This window comes from Bos indicus, chromosome 8, assembly GCF_029378745.1.
Source record: "Bos indicus isolate NIAB-ARS_2022 breed Sahiwal x Tharparkar chromosome 8, NIAB-ARS_B.indTharparkar_mat_pri_1.0, whole genome shotgun sequence".
Taxonomy (NCBI): domain Eukaryota; kingdom Metazoa; phylum Chordata; class Mammalia; order Artiodactyla; family Bovidae; genus Bos; species Bos indicus.
The window spans coordinates 110,998,507-111,019,863 of NC_091767.1; the positions used below are offsets into that span (position 1 = coordinate 110,998,507).

The window sequence follows — 21,357 nt, forward strand, 5'->3', positions numbered from 1 at the left end:
CGTATGATTTGTGTCTATTTCATAACTTAAATTAGCTGCTTAATGCTGCAGGGCGACCAGCTCCTCTTTATCCCTAAGACAACACACTGCAATTCCAGCTGGGATGGGAAGCCCGCTCAGTCTGCGTACTGCTGTCCCGAGAGCTGGGGCTGGGCTGGCAACGCGCCGTCCCATGCCTGGGCCCGAGGGCCTGGGTTCTCACTTCACGGGAAGCTGGGTGTCATCTCCACGAACCTCTGTCCCCGAGGAGAGGGAGCAGGACCACGGTGCCCAAATGGACCTGGTCCAGTACCCTGCCTGGTGTCACTGACCAGGACCCCGGGGCTGCTGAGCACTCAGCGTGGTCGGGGCTGGACGTGTTCACTGGCTGCCCTGGAAATACCCGCTTCTCCGTCTCCTATCATTCTTTTTTCAGGAAAACATGTTTATTTAGCTGTGCCAAGTCTTAGCTGCGGCACATGGGATCCAGCTCCCTAAGCAGGGACTGATCCCATGTCCCCTGTCCTGGGAGCTCGGAGTCTTAGACACTGGGCCATACGGGAAGCCCCAGCTCGTCTCATTCTTAGCCTGCAGTAAATTAAAAGTAGCCGATGTATGAACAGTTGTTTGAACTTACAATTTACGTGGGTCTCAGCAGGAAAAGAAAATCAGCATTTTTACGCAGCTGTGAGTGTTAGGGCGCCTGCCTGTGTGCTCGGAGGTCTGACTCTGTTAGTAGCAGACAGACCGGCCGTCAGCATCAGCTGCCCACCCCTGGGCCCAGCACGGGGTCCTGCTCACGGCATGGCTGGGGGCACCCAGGGGCAGTGACGCTGGGGGGGGCACGCCCACAGGCCAGGCGGGGGCTGACCCGGCCAGAGCTGGGACATGGTGCCAAGAAACTGTTCTTCTTTTTCCTAGGCTGGAGGGAAACAGGGCTGCTCCTTGCCAGAAGCACGGGAGAGCCATCTCGATCATCAAAGCTTTCAGGTAGAATCTTTTGAAGAGAAACATCCCAAACCTCCCCTGTAGGTGCCTGTTGCATCTCCACAGAACGCCTCTCCCTGTAAGCAGAGGCCACAGAGCCTGGCGCTCGGGGGGCAGGAGGCTGCCTGCTGTCTTCTCTGGGAGGGACGGACCGCGAAGGCTTGGAAATGTGGACAAGGAAGTTCTGGCACTCACTCCCCAGTGGGGACGCGGCCCCCAACAGCCAGGGGACGCTGGGCCCCTGTGATGTGCACAGAGCTGAGTGCATGGACATGCCTTATGGAGCAGAGGGGCCATGGCCTGCTCCCCGGGCTGAGGGGCGTCCCAGTGAGCGTGGGGGGGGGTCACAGAGAGACCAGGTGGGGGGTCCTGGGGAGAGTGTGTGGGGGGTCACAGAGGGATGAGGTGGGGGCTCCCTGGGAGAGTGTGGGGGGCACTCTGAGAGGAGGTGGGGGCTCCCTGGGAGAGTGTCGGGGGCACTCTGAGAGGAGGTGGGGGCTCCCTGGGAGAGTGTGGGGGGACTCTGAGAGAGAAGGTGGGGGCTCCCTGGGAGAGTGTGGGGGGACTCTGAGAGAGGAGGTGGGGGCTCCCTGGGGTGGGTGTGGGGGTGATGCTGAGAGAGGAGGTGGGGAGTCCTGGGGTGAGTGTGGGGGGGTCACTGGGAGAGGAGGTGAGGGCTCCCTGGGGTGAGTGTTAGGGGGACTCTGAGAGAGGTGGCGGCTCCCTGTGGTGAGTGTGGGGGGTCACTGGGAGAGGATGTGGGGGCTCTGGGGTGAGTGTGGGGGGGACACTGGGAGATGAGGTGGGGGCTCCCTGGGGGAGTGTAGGGGGCACTCTGAGAGGAGGTGGGGGCTCCCTGGAAGAGTGTGGGGGGGACTCTGAGACAGGAGGTGGGGGCTCCTGGGAGAGTGTGGGGGGGACTCTGAGAGAGGAGGTGGGGGCTCCCTGGGGGAGTGTGGGGGGCACTCTGAGAGACGAGGTGGGGGCTCCCTGGGAGAGTGTGGGGGGGACTCTGAGAGGAGGTGGGGGCTCGCTGGGGGAGTGTGGGGGGGACTCTGAGAGAGGAGTTGGGGGCTCCCTGGGAGAGTGTGGGGGGAACTCTGAGAGACGAGGTGGGGGCTCGCTGGGGGAGTGTGGGGGGGACTCTGAGAGGAGGTGGGGGCTCGCTGGGGGAGTGTGGGGGGCACTCTGAGAGGAGGTGGGGGCTCCCTGGGAGAGTGTGGGGGGGACTATGAGAGAGGAGTTGGGGGCTCCCTGGGAGAGTGTGGGGGGGACTCTGAGAGACGAGGTGGGGGCTCGCTGGGGGAGTGTGGGGGGGTCACTGAGAGAGGAGGTGGGGGCTCCCTGGGAGAGTGTGGGGGGGACTCTGAGGGACAAGGTGGGGGCTCTCTGGGAGAGTGTGGGGGGGACTCTCAGAGAGGAGGTGGTGCCCTGCCCACCCCGTGCAGACACCATCAGACCCACTGCAGGAGTCCCACCAGCTGAGACAAAGCCGGGTGGGCACAGCTCCCACCTACCCCTTAATGACCAGGACCATCCCCTCTGCCTGGGGCCGCACCCCTGAATGTGGCTCATGGGGCTCCTGGCTTTGGTCCCTTCCCCCTTGGTCTTCTGGAGACCTTCTGGACCTGGGGGGCCACTTGGGGGCTGGATGTTTCACTAACGTGGGATGGGGTCTGCTGCCCCTCCTGCATCCACGCTGCCCGGCCGGCGGTCTCATCACCACCGTGAGCCAGCTTCATCAGGGCGACCGCCGGACGCCTGCCCTGTTCCGGGCTTGAAAGCCCGCCTCCCCTCCTCCTCCACGAGGGCGAAGTTCCCGCAGTCAGAGGAAGAGACAGAACTTTAATGCCAGGGAAGCTAAAGGTCTCAAAGTCCCCCACGCTGCAAATCCTCCTCTAAGTCTGGGGAAACTCTGGGCAACACAGACCGACTCCCATCAGCCCGTTACGCGAGTGAGACGGTGACAGAGGAGGAAGCGCCAGGAACTAAGACCGTGCAGCCCCAGCCTCCCCTGCGTCCGCACAGAGATGGGGCTGAGCTTCAAGGAGACAGCACAGAGAAGCGGCCGAGCCACGAGCCGAGGGGAGCCCACGCCGCCCGCCGCCGCCCCTTACCCCTGCGCCCCGGGTACACGTGCGGGTAGTACTCGTAGTAGAGGTCCGGCTGGTCCAGGTTGCCGAAGGGCTCGAACTCCATCTCGGCGTTCTGGAACAGGCCCAGCTTCACCAGCAGCGCCAGCCTCACAAACCAGAGCTGAAAGCACAGAACACGAGGCATGCGACGGTTACCGCGCAGAGCAGGCCCAGAGGCTCCTACTCCCCACTGAGTGCTTTAAACGCAGGCGCCTCTTTAAATGCAGTTTACTGTCGTTCAGGCTGTGCTGCACGGCCTGTGGGACCACCGGTCGGCAAAGTCCCCGAGGCTGTTAATCTGATGTTAGAGCTTGATTTCAAATAGATTTAAACGAGGGCTAAATTAACACTTCCTGGGGGCTCACGAGGGAGACCTGGGTTCGGGAGACCTGGGTTCGATCCCTGGGTGGGGAAGATCCCCTGGGGAAGGGAAAGGCCACCCACTCCAGGATTCTGGCCTGGAGAACTCCATGGACTGTGCAGTCCTTGGGGTCACAAAGAGTTGGACATGACTGAGTGACTTTCACTCACTTTCCAAACTAACGCTCTTTCTTAGAAATTTGCACAACTACAAGTTTATAAAAATGGATATAAAAAGAGACGCTCCCTGCCTGAAGGAGAGCAGAGTCCAGCTGGGGTTGGGGAGGTGGTGGAGGGGGGGCAGCTGGACCGAGCGGGGGCGGGAGGCGAGGGCGCTGGTGCAGGACCTGGACTCTCCACGGGAAGTGGGGAGACCCGGGGGCACGTGATGAGAGCAGGAAGGGGTGCACAGCCAGCTCCAAGCAGCTGGAACGCAGGGTCCCTTCCGGAAAACGATGGCCGCCAAGTGAGAGGGCAGGACTGGCGACCCTGGCAACTGCGGGGGTTGTGGGGGTGATCCGAGTCAGCCTCGTCCCACTGATGAGAAAAGCGAGGTTCAAAGAGACCACGCAGCAAGGGACCGACCGAGAGGCTGGGCCTGTGGGCTGCCTGGGGGCGGGGGGCTGCCTGGGGGTGGGGGTGGGGGCTGCCTGGGGGTGGGGGTGGGGGCTGCCTGGGGCAGGGGGCAGCCTGGGGCAGGGGGCTGCCTGGGGCAGAGGAAGGGGGCTGCCTGGGGCAGGGGGCGGGGGGCTGCCTGGGGCAGGGGAAGGGGCCTGCCTGGGGCAGGGGGTGGGGGACTGCCTGGCAGCGGGGCCAGGGGGCAGGACTCAGTGGTGCTTTCGGAGCAGCAGTGGAAAGAGCTGTCCTGGGCCCACGGCAGCTGAGGACTGCCCTGGTGGCGGGCACGGTCAGGGAGCGCGGCGCAGCCGCTGTGCCTGGGGCCTCGGAGCCCGTCCCCTCCCTGCCTGTTGAGGGACCCGGAGAGCCTGGGGGATGGTCTTGCTGGGGAGGGGGCTCCCGGAGACGCCAGCATGAGAGACCGCGGCCGGGGCGGCGGGCTCGAGGACTTGGGCAGCTGCCCCTCTCCTCAGAGGGCTTTCCTGCCGTTCAGAACCCCGCTCTCCGCACGTGAACCACTGGAGCCTTCGCTGTCCCCACGTGACGGTGGCTGGGGGGACGCGGCCGTACCTGCAGGGAGTCTGCCGTGTGGCTGGTCGGCAGCCCGCTCTTGCCGTAGCCTTGGCCGTGGGCCGTGAGCAGCCGCCCGCACAGGTCCACCGCCGCCCGCCAGTTCTTGCAGCTCTGTAAGACACAGACGGTCACCACGGGGCCGCCCTGGGGACAGTGACCCCGGGGTCACAGGGACGGTCACCATGGGGGCCACCACGGGGCCGGCCACCACGGGGTCATGGGGACAGCCACCCTGGGGATGGTCACCCCGGGGGCGACCACCACGGGCTTGGGGCTCAGACGCGCAGGCCACACAGGCACCCACCGCAGACGCCCTTCAAGACGAGCCAAAGGTAAATCCTTAAAACGTAACCACTGATAGAACCCAGGAGCAAAACTCTTGTTGGAAAGCCCCGCTCTGCCCCCAAACCCATCAGGCTGTTTCCTGTTTAGAAAGGTAACTCCATCTTGTGAGTTTTCTTAAATTAAACCATGGTCAATGTTTCATTTTAACCTGCCCTGGAAACATTTATTTGTACCTAAGGTCTGCGTGTGACCGGAAGTGGTTTAAAATGTGTAACAGGATTCTGTGCCGTCAACATCGAAGACGATCCATGAGTCGTGCTGACACATTGCGATCCAGGCCGCGTGTCCACACGCAGCTCCCTGTCGGGAATGGACCCACGGGAGCCCAGCTGAGGCGGCGCAGGGGCTCAGGGACTCGGTCTCAGCTGCTCGTCGCTGCCCGAGGGATGCAGGAAGGAGGGCCACCAGGCCGATGGGAGGAGGAACGCCATCAGAGGGACCGTCCGATCCCTGAAGAGGCTGCAAGAGGACGCTTGGTGTGCGGTCCCCAAGGACAGGCACTGCCCGCTGCCCTCAGCGCACAGGCCGGGCCTCGGGGCCGCCTGCGTGCCGGAGCATGTGAACACTCACCCTGGGCCCTGTTAACCTCAGGTCCAGAGAGGGAGCCAGACGTTAGCCCGCTGGGTTCTTTTTAAAGGATGCTCTGGGCATTCTGTGCTTACAAAGTGCTTCTAGAACAAGAAGCTGAGGGCGCCTGGAGACCAAGTCAGGCCTCCGGTGCCCGCAGCAAGACTCACGTTTCTTCTTCTGATGCAGTCAGCACCAGCTCTGTGAGGAGGAAGCCCCTCTCCTCGTCTTCCTGTGCGTGTGTGTGTGTCTGTGCATCAGCGTGCGCCTCTGTCTCTGTGTGTGTGTATGTCTTTTGTGTCTGTGTCTCTGTGAGTGTGTCAGGGTGTGTTTCTGTGTGTGCAGGCACACACACCCAGCGTACCTAGTGCAGCTGGACCAGGAAGCACGCTGGTGCGGCCTTGCTCCCAGCTCCGGGGTGACGGGCCATATGCCCTAATGCACCCCACCTGACCCCCCGCCCCAGGCTCCTCAGGGCTCCTCTTGACTCAACAATCGAGGCTTGTTAGTGCTGAATGACGGTCCACCGTCATGGGAGTCATCGCACCCATTCACCTGCTGAAAGGCAGCTTGCGTGCCTGACTGCTAGGTCGCTTCAGTCGTGTCTGACTCTGCAACCCCATGGACTGTAGCCCAGCAGGCTCCTCCGTCCATGGGATTCTCCAGGCGACAAGACTGGAGTGAGTTGCCGTTTCCCTCTCCAGGGGATCTTCCCCACCCAGGGGTCGACCCTGCGCTTGTCTCCTGCGCTGGCAGGTGGTTCTTTACCACTGGTGCCACCGAAAGGCACCTTGACTGCTTCCCACTTTTGGCCATGGCGACTCGGGGTGCTGTGAGATGTGTGTGGAACCTGTGAGTACAGGGCCAAGGTGGGGGGTGGTGGCGACTGATTCAGTCATCGGTAAGAAGAAACTAACACAAATATTAACACGTTTGCTTGTTATCTTCAGTCAGGGAAGAAGCCACTTTTTAAAACACTTACGTTAACTAAAAAAGTAAATACTAGGGTAGCAGGTTTCTGCTTCATTTTTAATAATGGTCTGGTTCGAAAGACAGAAAACACATCTCAGTACAAAATTTATAGCAAGAACATAAGGCTTTTCACGTGGCACATTTTACTATTTTTAATCATTTATTCAGCTCAGTCGCTCAGTCGTGTCTGACTCTGCAACCCCATGGACTGCAACACCTTAGGCCTCCCTGTCCATCACCAGCTCCTGGAGCTTGCTTAAACTCATGCCCATTGAGTCGGCGATGCCATCCAGCCATCTCATCCTCTGTTGTCCCCTTCTCCTCCTACTTTCAATCTTTCCCAGCATCAAGGTCTTTTCCATGTTTGGTGAAAAAATTGTTTTTTAAAGCTAGAATTTAAATATACTGTTCTAATCTTCAAGCACTGTGGAGAAGATCTTATGAAAATCTTCATTACTGTATATGACATGCAGAACTCTGATATTAAAGGTAGTTATATATAAGAAAAAAGATCTAAATTTCAAAATATTGTTTTTTTAAAACTAGGAAATAAGATAGAGACTCTGTTTGAGAAACTGAACATAACCGAACATTCCAGAACTTCCAGAAGAGGAGAAAAACAGTCCAATAAAAATCACTCAAGTAACTAACAGTATGCACCTAACTTTTCCCGCCTGCATCTCAAAGGCAATCCTCAGTGTCAAATGTGATACCACCGACGTGATTAAAATGTCCCTCTCCACGGGCCGCAACGGTCATTTCCCCATAAATGGCAATCTTGAAACACTCTGACGTTACTTAGGAAAATGTGCTGAGAAACTTTCCTAGTCTTAAAGATGAATGCAATTATTTTAGGATGTAATTAAAATACCAGGGCAAGGGAACGGTCTTTCCTTGAACACATTGCCCGCCTTAAACAGGTCTCCTTGCTAGCGCTGTTAATATAATTTCTACCGGCCTCAAGTATTTGCAAAGTGTGAAAAAAATCAAACCAAACCGCATATACTTGACACCAAGAATAATGAAAAGACGTAAAAAGACCGCCTGAGGATTAATGACAACGTCTGTGTGAGGCTTCGTGTGTCCTGTCCGGGCTCACAGTTACAGGTCACGCTTCAAATACAGCCGCCTGCTCGTGACGCTGCCGCACAGCAGGTGTTCAAGGCCACAGAAAGGGAGTGAGAGCGGCCGCCCCCAAGGCAGAAGGGCCATTCCACCAGACGCACGCGGCCGTGCACTCCGTCACTCCCACACCTGCGGCTCCATGAACAGGGGCCAGTGCACACAGACAGACACTTACAGATGAGCTCTCCTCTCTCCCTTTAAAAACTGAGTGTCTCCTCATCTTCCCTTCCCACAGCTTCTCATTCATGGGAAGAATTCTAGAATCACTTCAATGAAAGAAACTCAATGAAACATGTGATCTACATTTACTAAAAAAAAACCAAAAACCTAAACTTTAACGTGAAAATGTCAGCAAACCACCTAAGCAAGTGTTTATTCGCACTTTTGCAACATCATGAAAGATGCTGTGGGGCAGACGGTTTCCAGCGGCTCACAGGCCCCCGGAAGCACCGCCCGCCCAGGTCAGGGTGCCTGCGATCAGAGTCCCCGCTTCTGCTCCATGACTGCGGCTCGGCCAGGGCATCTGCACTCAGTCTTGTTAATGAATAAAGAAAGGCTTTTGTGTGCGCTTCTGGGGAGTCTGCTAATTTAGTAATAAACCTTCTACACCAAGTGTAGAAAACAGAGTTCTTTCAGAAAATCAATGTATGATTACTTCACTCTAGTTATTTTGATGAAGTATATTTAATCAAAGTATATACTGCCTCAAAGCATTCACATGTTGTATGATGCTCTCTGTTGCTCAGGACTGGTTATCTGATCCAACAAAACTCCATTTCTGTGCAAGGGCCAAGGATGAGGCACTGAGAGTGACTGGCCTTTGGAAAAACATCATGAAGGGAGGAAGAGCTTACACGGAAAATCAAATACACTGTTACTTACGATGAGCTGCTTCAATCCAACGAAAGACTGTTCCACTGAGCTGGCGGTTAGGACTTGTCTCTTTGCCGCAGCTTTTTCACCCAGGAAGCGAAGCATTAAGTCTTTAACTGCATCTCCCTGGAAAGAATATAAGAGAAATATGTCAGGACAATAGAATGCTAATTAAACTCAGCTAAGCGAAACTCACAGCTAACCAAAGTTTCTTTTATTTTCCCACTGGTGTATGGAGGCTAAAATGCAGTTATGAGCTGCAACTAACCAGAGGCTATAGCGCCCGGTCGCTGAGAAGACGTGCTGTTTAGAGTTGCTTCCTCCTGGAGAGGAGGTGGCAAGTCAGCAGCGGCCGTGCCGCGTTGGAGGGGGCCGGGGCTCGTGGTGTGAGAGGGTACGCTGCCCCCGGGAGGGGCACGGTGCCTGCTGGGGCCCAGGCTGGGCGGGCAGGCCTAAGCCCTCTGCCCACAGCCCACACCATAGCCCCCTGGCCTGGGCCTCCGGGGGTCCCCAGGGCTCAGCCAGAGCAGTGAGTGGTGGCCCGGGGCATCGCCCTCCCCTAGGGCTGCGTCCCCCCAGCCCAAGGACGGCCCTCTGTTGGGGGGCAGCTGCACAGGACTCTGCACAGGGGCCCCCGGCCCAGCCTCAGGTTAGCCCCACCTGCGCCCGGGCTGAGTGACTGTAGAGGGAGCATGGACAGGAGTGACCATCCGTGGCCCAGTGCCCAGGGAGAGACCGGGGAGGGGCGGGGATGGACTGCTGACACAGATGGTGACAGAGGAGAGCCTGCAGCTCGGGGCGGCCTGCGCCCGCCATGCTGAGGAAACGAGTTGATGCAGCTCCGCTCAGAGGCAAGGCTCCTCTCCCGAAATCGCCCGCATGGCCGGTGTGGGCCGGGCTCGCAGGAAGGTTGCAGCAGCCTCAGCTGCCTCCTGCTGCTCGAGGAGGGGAGGGTGCAGCCTGGCAGTGGGGGTCCTGGGCCCTGAGCCTGGAGCTCAGAGGCCAAGCCGCACCTCCTTCTCACGCGGGACAGAGGCCTGGAAGCAGCAGGGTTACGGCTTCTGCCTCCAGAGAATAAGGTGAAATAGTTCAAATGCCCCGGCAGGGGCTAACTGATCCAGGAGGGTTATCAGAGGGCAGAACAAGGAGGCAGGCGCACGGCTGCACAGAGCTCTGCACACAGGCACCTCCGAGCAGACAAAGAGCTGCATCCGGGCAGAGTGCCTGCGAACCAGGGAACGGCAGACTCACCCTAAAGCCACGGAGCCCAGAGGAGCAGTCTGAGTCCTCCGACCTCACAGCACCCTCGGCAGCGAGCCCACACTGCAGACGCCGCCCGCCCTTTCGGTTCTGCCTGTTAGCACAGGACGCTCGAGACAGGGGCACCGTGGGGCTGACCAGCATTCACCCTGAAAGCCCACGGACGACAAAACGTCCCGACACAGACCAGCTCCCACCGCATCGCTCTGCCAGGGCGGTTCTGTACGGGGGTCCTGGCGCCTTGGCTGCAGACACTCCACGGTCACCGGAGTGAGGCGAGCGGCCCCCTCCTGTGATGTTTGGAGAGCTATCTCCCTGCACCTGGGGGGGACCCACCTAGAACCCCACGGACCCCTTCCGCTCAGCACTCCCTCGGGTGCGCCCAGGGCAGGGCAGTGGCAGACCGCGCGAATGGGAGTCTGTGGCTGGCCCTCCGCGAGCAGAGGATGGCTGCTCCCCCTGCTGCGTGCGGACGGCTTCGTCGGCGCCTTCGAGGTTTTAGTGGACAATGTCCATGTGGAATGCAAAGCGGCTGACTCACGGGGCACGGCCTGTAAGCTCTACTGTCAGGGACGCCCGGTCACGGGCAGTGGTCCTGGAAGGACAGCGCCCGGCCATGAGCGGGAAAGCGGTGACGGCGTCTGCCTGCTTCCCGGGTGGGACTCCCGTCACACCCACACTGTGGGGGCCGGGGGCGGGATCCGGGAGCAGAATCAGACCCGGGCGGAGGTGAGGCCCGGCCTCAGGTCCAGATGTCGGGTTTGCAGAGCCCCGTGCGAGGCCAGAGCACCCCGAGGCCCCCCGCTGTCCCTGTCACCCCCTCAAGGTCGGCACCGACTTGCTGCCAACTCTGGTCTGTGGAACCGCCCCCCCCGCCGCCACTGAACGACCTTCATAGAAATACTCTCCAACTTCCATTCTTTCCTGGTTCTAAATGTTTCTGAACAGTCATCTCCCCACCAACTTTGCATCCAGTTCTTCAAGAATGCAGGCCAGCAAGACTCTGACTAGTTAGAAATGCCGACACTCCTCTTTTGAAGCTTCTGCGGTTGGATGCAGAGTTAACGTGCTCACCTGCGTGGCCTCTACCTTAACTCAGACTGCTCTAAGAGGTCACTTCACAAAGAAACAATGTAACACTTCCCCTCTGCCCACATTTCATCCCTTAAGAAGTGGAAGTGACAGTGAGGTCGCTCAGTCGGGTCCAACTCTTTGTGACCTTGTGGACTGTACCCGCCGGGCTCCTCCATCCATGGGATTTTCCAGGCAAGAGTACTGGAGTGGGGTGCCATTTCCTTCTCCAGGAGATCTTCCTGACCCAGGGATTGAACCCAGGTCTCCCACATTGCAGGCAGACTCTTTACCGTCTGAGCCAGCAGGGAAGAAATTTTGCATTTGGTACCAAGAGGTGAGCAATTTGGAAAAACCACCAAGTATTTCAGAAAGCTGATGTAGTGTTGCAACAGTAACAGTCGCGTGGGGAGGAACGTGTGAACAGGTAAATCCAACACACACTTGGTTGATATCTTAAAAGCCTGGCGCGCGCAGCGAGTTACCACACGTGCTGGGCCGATCTAACTCCTCTGGAAAATGAACACAGCATTTCTGGCGTAAACCACACACTTTTTCTTTTCTATGACAAGTTCTTTGAAGAATAATACACGACTGAAGAGACACAGGTGAAGAACCAACCCGCACACTGGTTCCACAGGAAAGTCAAAGGCCTTTCAGGAACTACTCTGAATCCATATTTCAATCCACCATGAGGTTTCCAAAACAATCACTGTGGACCACGAGACGGACGGAAGACACCACCCAAGCACTTAGAGGGAGCAGAAAGGACACGCAGCGTCTCCCGGCTGGCCGCAGGGTGCGTCCTATCCTGGCAGCGGGCGCCTGGCCCTGGCTGACCGCCGAATGCCCTGCTTATGAGAGACTTATGAGAAACTCAGAGACTTTCCACGATCAGCCACGTGGAAGCGTCAGAGCTCCGAGGGGCTGTCACAACCCCACGCCTCCCACTGGCGGGAATGGCCTCCGAGCTCGAGTCGCCTTGGCTCACCCAGCAGCAAGCATCAGCACTTTGTTTCTTAGCTCAGGAGCAACTGACCTGCTTCCCTGAAGGGTGTCACGGGGCGTTCAGCGCCTCTGGCCCATGAGAGTGCCGCGCTCAGCCCAGCCCTTCAGGCGGCCAGAGTGAAGCAGCTCTGCGTGGCCCCAAACAGACCCGAGGAGCCCTGGGCCCCGGGACTGCCCCATGGACCACGGGGTCAAGGCATCAATGCTGACCCACAAACACCCCTGACATCTGAGCCTGTAACTGGGATTCACCAAGGAGGCCCGGGAAGGCAAATTCACACCCAATACGTTCTGCTGGAGAGGGCGGGGACAGTGCCTGGCGAGCCCCAGGGAAGACGTGTCTCGTCAGCAGGTACCCGAAGACAGCACGCAAGCGCGTCCACATCTGCAGGCTCTCACGTCAGCTCCCCAAAGAGACCTGGGTTGGGAAGATCTGCTGGCGAAGGGATAGGCTACCCACTCCAATATTCTTGGGCTTCCCTTGCAGCTCAGCTGGTAAAGAATCCGCCCGCAATGTAGGAGACCCTGGTTCGATTCCTGGGATGGGAAAATCCCTAGAGAAGGGAAAGGTTACCCACTCCAGTAGTCTGGCCTGGAGAACTCTATGGAGTGTATAGTCCACAGGGTCGCAAAGAGACTCAGAGACTTTCACTCACACTCCCCAGAGAGACAGCTGGGGAGTTTCCAGCAAGGGAGCTGCATGACAGCTCTCTGGAGAAGTTGTAAACTGTGTGATCAGTTTATTATAGCAGCTGAGCTCCTGTAGATGATAAATCCCTTTCCTTTCCGCTTAGATATGGAAAAATGTGTTTGTGTTACACGCGAATGTGCTTTATATAGGAAGAGTTCTTACCGATTTGGTTAAAAAAAAATACAGATGGTCTCTCAATAAATTACAAGATATATAAATATGTAATCGTAAAATAAATAAATACTATATGTTGTAAATAACAACATTAAAAAGCTCAATCTTACCAGTCATCAAAGATGATGATGACTTCTTCTTTGGCTCACCTCTCCAGCAGCCGCGTTGCTTCTCCACAGGATCGGCCTCGCAGGGCCAGGGCCCCACCCCACGTGGCTTTCTGACCAGGCCGAGGTGGGGGAAGGGGAACGCCCGGCCGGGGAGGAGCCCCTTCAGTTTCCGGAGTGGACAGCGCGGCACACAAGGCACAGACCCTGCAGATCCCACCCGACACGCAGCCGAGCTCACCTCAGGGGGACGTGCGCACACCCATGAAAACGTTACCATGTAAGGCATGCTACGTGCCTTCCTGTACCTGGGCTTTCAAACTTAGCAAATTATGAATCTCACTAAGTATTTTATCATAACATTATCTTCATTTTTTCATAATAAATAAAAATACTTATTTGAATATGACATTATTTTTGTGAGTGCGTGTGTGCTAAGTCGCTTCAGTCGTGTCCGACTCTTTGTGACCCCATGGATCGTAGCCCGCCAGGCTCCTCTGTCCATGGCATTTCCCGGGCAAGAATCCTGGAGTGGGCTGCCACGCCCCCTCCAGGGGACCTTCCCGACCCGGGGACTGAACCTCACCTCCGCCTCCTGCATGGCAGGCGGCTTCTTTACCACTAGTGCCACCGACGAGACCATAACATCATTTTTTCAGTTGAATATGTAAATATTCCACTGAAGAGGCGAGATGTGGCGAATGTATTCAACTAGCCTCCTGACAATGGACTCCGAGATGCTTTCAGATTCTTTCCAATTTTAAGCCTCACTCTGATGGGCATCCTGAAAGCTGGCTGTTCATACATCAGTGAGATTCTTTCCTCTTAAATAACTACTCAGGGTGGGATTTCTGGTCAAAGCACATGCACATTTGGACACGCATTTTAACATTTAAGAAAGTTTGTGCCAAATTATCAGTCCCTTCAGGGCTGCCTAAGCTGGCTATTTCCTCACATTCTAACATACACAGAATAATTATAAATAACTCAGACAACAGAAAGTTAAAATAACTTCATCTACTTTGATGACTGGTAAGATTGAACTTTTTAATGTTATTTACAATATATAGTATTTATTTATTTTACGATTACATATTTATAATCTTGTGATTTATTGAGAGACCGTCTGTATTTTTTTTTAACCAAATCGGTAAGAACTCTTCCAATATAGAGCACGTTGCATGTAATGCAAACACATTTTTCCATATCTAAAAGAAGAGGGATCCTTTTGTAGTTCATGAGCATGATGATTGGGTGTTCATGCTGCTGCGTGACATGTGCCTCCCTGCAAACCTTGTTACGACACCGGCACGTTACCCGTCTGATGTAAAAAAAAAAATAAATAAATAAAAGGAGAGGAAAGGGGATTTATCATCTACGGGAGCTCAGCTGCTATAATAAACTGATCACTCAGTTTACAACTTCTCCAGAGAGCTGTCGTGCAGCTCCCTTGCTGGAAACTATTTCTAAGACTCTGATTAGCACCTTAAAGACCTTCGATCAGAGAAATCAACAGGGTTCCAAATTACCTGGTGACATCACAGCAAACACTCTCAAGATGAGAACCTTGGGAACTGCTGAAAACAATCAGCGTTTTTCAAAGCTCGACAGGCCTTTTCCATATGAACATACACGAAACAGTCAGATGAAAAGCAAGGACATTGGCTGGGACTTTCCCGGCTCGCCGAGTGCGCCCACCGGCCCACCTGTGCGCTGAAGGCCCTCCGCCCTCACCTGGATGTTGTCGAACTTGAGGCCAGGCATGGTGAGGTCCTCCTTGTCCACGAACACCGTGCCGTACTGCTGCGTGGCGACTGAAGTCAGCACGTTCCTGGTCGCATCCCCGGGGATCCAGGCGTCGCTTCTCCGGTCCATCTCGCTCATGCTCAGGGCAGTGGCAAAGGGGTCCTCGCTGCCGGCAAACACCGCCTGGATCTGTGAGAATGGCTTTGGGGACTGCGAGATCTCCAGAGGAACCGTGGACACACCCGACCCTGACCTCTGCACCCCTGGGGAGGAGGCAGTTTCCTCGGAGCCCGGCGAGCTTCCTCCCACAGGGCTAGCAGCCAGCGAAGACAGGCTTTCCGGAATGGAAGGGCTGGCGTTGGGGTTACTGACGGAGATGAAGGTGGAGGTTGTGAAGGAATCAAAGAAGTCCGAGGCCAAGGAGCTGCTGCCGGTTGGATCGCCGAAGAACTTGCTCAGGCTGGGGCTCGGCTGGACCACCTGGGGTGGGGTCCTGGGGGCAGCTTCACTGGCGCTGCTGAAGCTGGGGGATTTCACCATCTGGGACTCGAAGCCATCACGCAGGGCTGGGGGCTGGGCGCTGGGGGGTGGCTGGCTAAAGATGGTGCACATGGGCACCGGCTCGTCCTTGGGGGCTGGCTGCCGGGGTGGCGTGCCTGACGGTGGCCCTGCCATGGGTACCCGCGCAGCCCCGGGGCCTGGGTCCTCTCCGCCCCCATGTTCAAAAGCAGGCAGGTCTTCCACATCGCTGCGCTCAGGGTCCTCTTTCAACGATGCTCTGCCATCAGGGGTCATGTCCGAGACGTCCTGAGGCGTGTCCCCGCCATCACTCTCACCGCCGTCACTGAGAGAGCCCAGCGCGCCCTCTTCTGCGCTGGGCCCCAGTCTGTGATCGCCGCTGCCCTCGGCGGGGTCCCCCACGTCGTGCAGACACCCCAGGTCACCCGCGTCGTCCTCGCTGTTGTTTGGGGAGTCAGAGATGAGCACGCTTTCCATCAGGGGCTCATCGAGCTTATCCGCGAAATTATTCGAATCCTCGGACTCAAACTCGTCTCCACCGAGATCGATGGTTTCCTCGTGGTAAAGAAGCTGCCCCTGGTCTCCCTGAGGCCCCTGCGGAGCGATGCTCTGGGCTGGCCCCTGGGCAGGCGCACTCTGCTCGGGCACGTGCTGGCTAGCGCCTTCGGCATTCTCCATGGCCACCTGATACAGACAAAGACACGTCAACCTCAACAGCTTACATCTCAGTTACTATTAGAATGCCTTTGTCTTACTGAAATCGTAGATGGCCTTGAACTACATTCCACAGGGCAACGCAGTAAGAGGAGACTCGTCGCTAACCCATCGTTATGTGACTGGATCCTTACAAGAAGCAACAACTTCAGCAACAATTAAAGAACCCCAGATTAAAGCTATGATTTTTCAAAATCTGACTTGTGAAGTAGGCAAAGATTTTTAGAATTGACAGTTTTGGGGAATTTATGGGACATTTACTTATTGATAAGGGAATGCAACCTTTCTCAAACACCCTCTTCCAACAACACAAGAGAAGAGTCTACACATGGACATCACCAGATGGTCAATACCGAAATCAGACTGATTACATTCTTTGCAGCCAGAGGTGGAGAAGCTCTATACAGTCAGCAAAAACAAGACCTGGAGCTGACTGTGGCTCAGATCATGAACTCCCTATTGCCAAATTCAGACTTAAATTGAAGAAAGTAGGGAAAACCACTAGACCATTCAGGTATGATCTAAATCAAATCCCTTATGATTATACAGTGGAAGTGAGAAATAGATTCAAGGGACTTGATCTGATAGAGTGCCTGAAGAACTATGGACAGAGGTTTGTGACACTGTATAGGAGGCAGTGATCAAGACCATCCCCAAGAAAAAGAAATGCAAAAAGGCAAAATGGTTGTCTGAGGAGGCCTTACAAATAGCTGAAAATAGAAGAGAAGCTAAAGGCAAAGGAGAAAAGGAAAGATACCCATTTGAATGCAGAGTTCCAAATAGCGAGAGATTAAGAAAGTCTTCCTCAGTGATCAATGCAAAGAAATAGAGGAAAACAATAAAACAGGAAAGACTAGAGATCTCTTCAAGAAAATTAGAGCTACCAAGGGAACATTTCACACAAAGATGGGCACAATAAAGGACAGAAATGGTAGGGACCTAACAGAAGCAGAAGATATTAAGAAGAGCTGGCAAGAATGCACAGAAGAACTATACAAAATAGATCTTCACGATCCAGATAATCACGATGGTGTGATCACTCACCTTGAGCCAGACATCCTGGAATGTGAAGTTAAATGGGCCATAGGAAGCATCACTATGAACAAAGCTAGTGGAGGTGATGGAATTCCAGTTGAGCTATTTCAAATCCTAAAAGATGATGCTGTCAAAGTGCTACACTCAATACACCAGCAAATTTGGAAAACTCAGCAGTGGCCACAGGACTGGAAAAGGTCAGTTTTCATTCCAATCTCAAAGAAAGGAAATGCCAAAGAATGCTCAAACTACCGCACGATTGCACTCATCTCACAAGCTAGCAAAGTAATGCTCAAAATTCTCCAAGCCAGGCTTCAGCAGTATGTGAACCATGAACTTCTAGATGTTCAAGATGGATTTAGAAACGGTAGAGAAACCAGAGATCAAATTGCCAACATCCACTGGATCATCAGAAAAGCAAGAACGTTCTAGCAAAACATCTACTTCTGCTTTACTGACTATGCCAAAGTCTTTGACTGTGTGGATCACAACAAACTATGGAAAATTCTTCAAGAGATGGGAAGACCAGACCACCTGACCTGCCTCCTGAGAAATCTCTATGTAGGTCAAGAAGCAACAGAACTCGACCTGGAACAAAAGACTGGTTCCAAATAGGGAAAGGAGTACATCAAGGCTGCATATTGTCACCCTGCTTATTTAACTTATATGCAGAGTACATCATGAGAAACGCTGGGCTGGATGAAGCACAAGCTGGAATCAAGATTGCCGGGAGAAATATCAAGAACCTCAGATATGCAGATGACACCACCCTTATGGCAGAAAGTGAAGAGGAACTAAAAAGGCTCTTGATGAAAGTGAAAGAGGAGAGTGAAACAGTTGGCTTAAAACTCAACATTCAGAAAACGAAGATCATGGCATCTGGTCCCATCACTTCATGGAAAATTGGTGGGGAAACAATGGAAACAGTGAAAGAGTTTATTTTCTTGGACTCCAAAATCACTGCAGATGGCGACTGCAGTCATGAAATTAAAAGATGCATGCTCCTTGGAAGAAAAGCTATGACCAACCTAGAGAGCATATTAAAAGGCAGAGATGTTACTTTGCCAACAAACATACGTCTAGTCAAAGCTATGTTTTTTCCAGTAGTCATGTATGGATATGAGAGTTGAACTATAATGAAAGCTAAGCACTGATGAATTGATGCTTTTGAACTGTGGTGTTGGATAAGACTCTTAAGAGTTCCTTGGACAGTAAGAAGATCCAACCAGTCCATCCTAAAGCAGATCCTGAGTATTCACTGGAAGGACTGATGCTGAAGGTGAAACTCCAATACTTTGGCCACTTGATGCGAAGAGCTGACTCAACTGAAAAGACCCTGATGCTGGGAAAGACTGAAGGCGGGAGGAGAAGGGGAGAGAGGATGAGATGGTTGGATGGCATCACCAACTCGATGGACATGAGTTTGAGCAAGCTCCAGGAGTTGGTGATAGACAGGGAAAACTGGCGTACTGCAGTCCATGGGGTCACAGAGTTGGACACGACTGAGTGACTGAACTGAACTGAGCCTTTCTGAATAGCTCGGCAAAGAATAAAGCTCTCTGACAAGCAATTCCGTGTTTACCAACTCACTTAAAATATGTTTTTAAAGAAAACACCATCTGAAAGAAAGCAAGCCAAGTAAAAAGGAACACTCAGTCTGTAACCATACTTTGATTCTCTCCAGTATCTTTGTTTCTATTCCAATCTGACTTTGAAAAGTCAAGTCCACCTCTTTCCTAGTGACACCGTCTACACAGATGATGCCCAACCCAGGGTAAAAATTAAATTGTTTACCGTAATCTCTAAATAAAAACTACACCTTTGTTAGAAACCATTACCAGAGGTTGAAGACTTGGGCCGAAAAGTCTTGCAAGTCAGTAATCGTTATCATCTGAGTGCCCCCGTGTCTGAGTCATTACCCTGCACTCCACGCAACGACAGAGGAAACGAAGTTAACGGCAACACACGTGCCACCACCTCTCGCCCCCGGCACGAAAGAAAGAGGGATCCAGGTGCAAGCGGGCAGTGGTGAAAGCCCCGCCTCAGTCCTCTGACTTCTTTCCCTAGAAAACCTGAGAAGGTTCTTGTCACTCTCTCTGACTCTTCTGAAGGCAAATTTTCTATAAACCATTTTTATCAAACACTGAGTGCTACAAAATTTATAACCTGTAGCTGATATAATACGTCCTAACTCCCTTTTCAGACCTAATATTCTGAGATCTGTCCTACTCTTGTTCTTCTTCCATTTTCCAAGTGTATTTCCTCAGACAACATGTTAGATTTTTGCTTTTTACTTCAATTTCTCCTCCGCTTTTAACCTTGAGACTCATCCTGGAAGCAGCACGGAGCTGTGATTCCTGTTTTGCTGATGATGCTCTGCTGTGTGATGGTTCCACAACCTAGTATCCATTCTTTTTTTTTGGCCACGTCATGCGGCGTGTGGAATCTTAGTTCCCTGACCAGGGATCGAACCTGTGCCCCATGTATTGGGAGCACAGAGTTTTAACCACTGGACTGCCAGGGGAAGTCCTGATATATCTATTCTTCTTGAGGTGCTATGTTTTTGAATACAAACAGTGCTGCTATGAATATTCCTGTACATGCCTCCTGCTGTATGTGTGAAAGCTCATGGGGGCTTTGTGGAGAGTACAATTCTTCATCAGGTAACACCGAACTGTTTTACTAAGTGCATGTACCAATTTACACAGCTGGTGGTGGTGTGTGTAAGTAATCTTCCTGTTCAACACAGTCACCTACGCTTGATATTGTTACACTTCTTAATATCAAGGTATTAAAGATTCCTACAAATCAACAGGATTATAAGTGATCCAACAAAAAAGTATCCTGAACAAAGATTCGAACAAGGTGAGAGGGATACACATTCACAAGCATGTGTCCTGTGACTTCAACAGCCGTACAATTGGACTTTATTAGGATGGTTCCACATTGTACCAACGGTTACGGTAAAATTCAGCAGCTCTTTTCAATCTCAAGAGTCTTGGCACTTATGATCCCATTACTTATGTGTCATGGAGGAAGTCCTGCACACGCGAAGTCCAAACAAAATACCGCCCTTTCTCCAAAGATTTAAACCCTGGAAACAACTGCCTGGAGACACCATAATAAAGAAACAGCAGTGTACTCAAACTGCAGTGAAAATGAACGAGGTAGCCTATAGCGAATGCTTCAATGTTTGCACCTCACACATCTAATTCTACACACCGAAAGGGTAGAAAAATAAACAGTATGATGACTTTCTACCTGAAGTTCAAACAAGAAAATCAAACAATATATTATTTTAGAGAAAAACAAGGTGATAATAATGCACAGTTGGACTGGGGAGCGGGCTGGAAGAGGCCTCGAGGAAAGGCTCGATGGGGGCGGTGCATGGGTCTAAGCCGTTTGCAACACTGGCGCCAGAAGCCAAGTCTGCACTTGACTTTGTGTTTTCCATGTCCGTTACATGCAGCCTTTGCATTTCATACTTTAAAAACTGAAAAGCACATGTATCTGTCCTTGATTTGCATGAGATACAAACCTTCACTTCTCCTGCTACTGATTTAATACACGCTCACGTGGCACTCGTGGCAAAGCCCACACCTGCCAGTGCAGGGGGCTCGAGACACACGGGCGTGACCGCTGGGCTGGGAGACCGCCTGGGGAAGGGCGTGGCAAAGCCCACACCTGCCGGTGCAGGGGGCACGAGACACTGGCTTGACTGCTGGGTTGGGGAGACCGCCTGGGGAAGGGCGTGGCAACCCACCTCAGGGTTGTTGCCTGGAGAATCCCACGGACAGATGAGCCCAGTGGGCTACAGTCCACGGTCGCAGAGTCAGACACGATGGACCAACTAACACACAGCACACATGAAGCCACAGACGTGGTTTTAAGCTGACATCCAGCATCAAGATGCTGGCAAAGAAGTCAGACTTTCTCTTTGGTTGAGTTCTTTGCACATGAGCTTAATTAACGCCTTAAAATATTTTTAAGTGATTTAAATGCACTAAGAACAAAGAAAACCATGCTCTTTAGGCTCCCTTGGACACAAGACTGCAATTACAAATCTTTTACCAGGTTGCAATAATGGAAACCATATTTCCATGAAAGAACTGTGCCATGAGGTAGGAATCTAATTAGTATACAATTGGAAAGGCCCCCATGGAGAGAACACTCACCACAGATCAAGCATTTTACATGTATTATCATATTTAAGCCTTAGGACCAACTTACAAAGCATAAGCTCCATCACACAGCAGAGGTCCACTGATTTGCCTGATGCTGTCAACTGATGGGGATGAGATTCCTACACTGGTTTTTCTGCCTCTGCTGTCCTTGTATGGCTGCTGAGACAGGTCAAGACTGAGAGCAGAGGGTAAGGCAGGGAGAGCTTGGAATGACTGCTTGAGGCTTGGGCTCACCACCAAGTAAAGTGACCTCTGAAAATGCCTTAATCCTTTAGTCTCTGCTTCCTCATCTGAAGATTGGGGTCATGAAGATT

General features: G+C 53.4%; 1 protein-coding gene and 1 non-coding gene across 3 annotated transcripts in view; one reads left to right on the forward strand and one right to left on the reverse strand.

Moving 5' to 3' along the window:
• The window catches only part of TRAPPC12 (trafficking protein particle complex subunit 12), a 36,549-nt gene that overhangs the window by 13,811 nt on the left and 1,381 nt on the right, over window positions 1-21,357 (reverse strand). For both annotated transcript variants that reach the window (XM_019966862.2, XM_070795417.1), the window contains 4 exons: window positions 14,580-15,794; window positions 8,544-8,660; window positions 4,650-4,763; window positions 3,084-3,222 (listed from right to left, as the gene is read on the reverse strand). In XM_019966862.2, the coding sequence (XP_019822421.2) occupies window positions 3,084-3,222; window positions 4,650-4,763; window positions 8,544-8,660; window positions 14,580-15,788 (1,579 nt within the window). In that variant the 5' untranslated portion in view covers window positions 15,789-15,794. The remainder of the gene's footprint in view (window positions 1-3,083; window positions 3,223-4,649; window positions 4,764-8,543; window positions 8,661-14,579; window positions 15,795-21,357) is intronic.
• Window positions 14,068-14,172, forward strand: LOC139184720 (small nucleolar RNA U13). The gene has a single exon (XR_011568284.1). It is a non-coding gene; the product is annotated as a small nucleolar RNA U13 (small nucleolar RNA).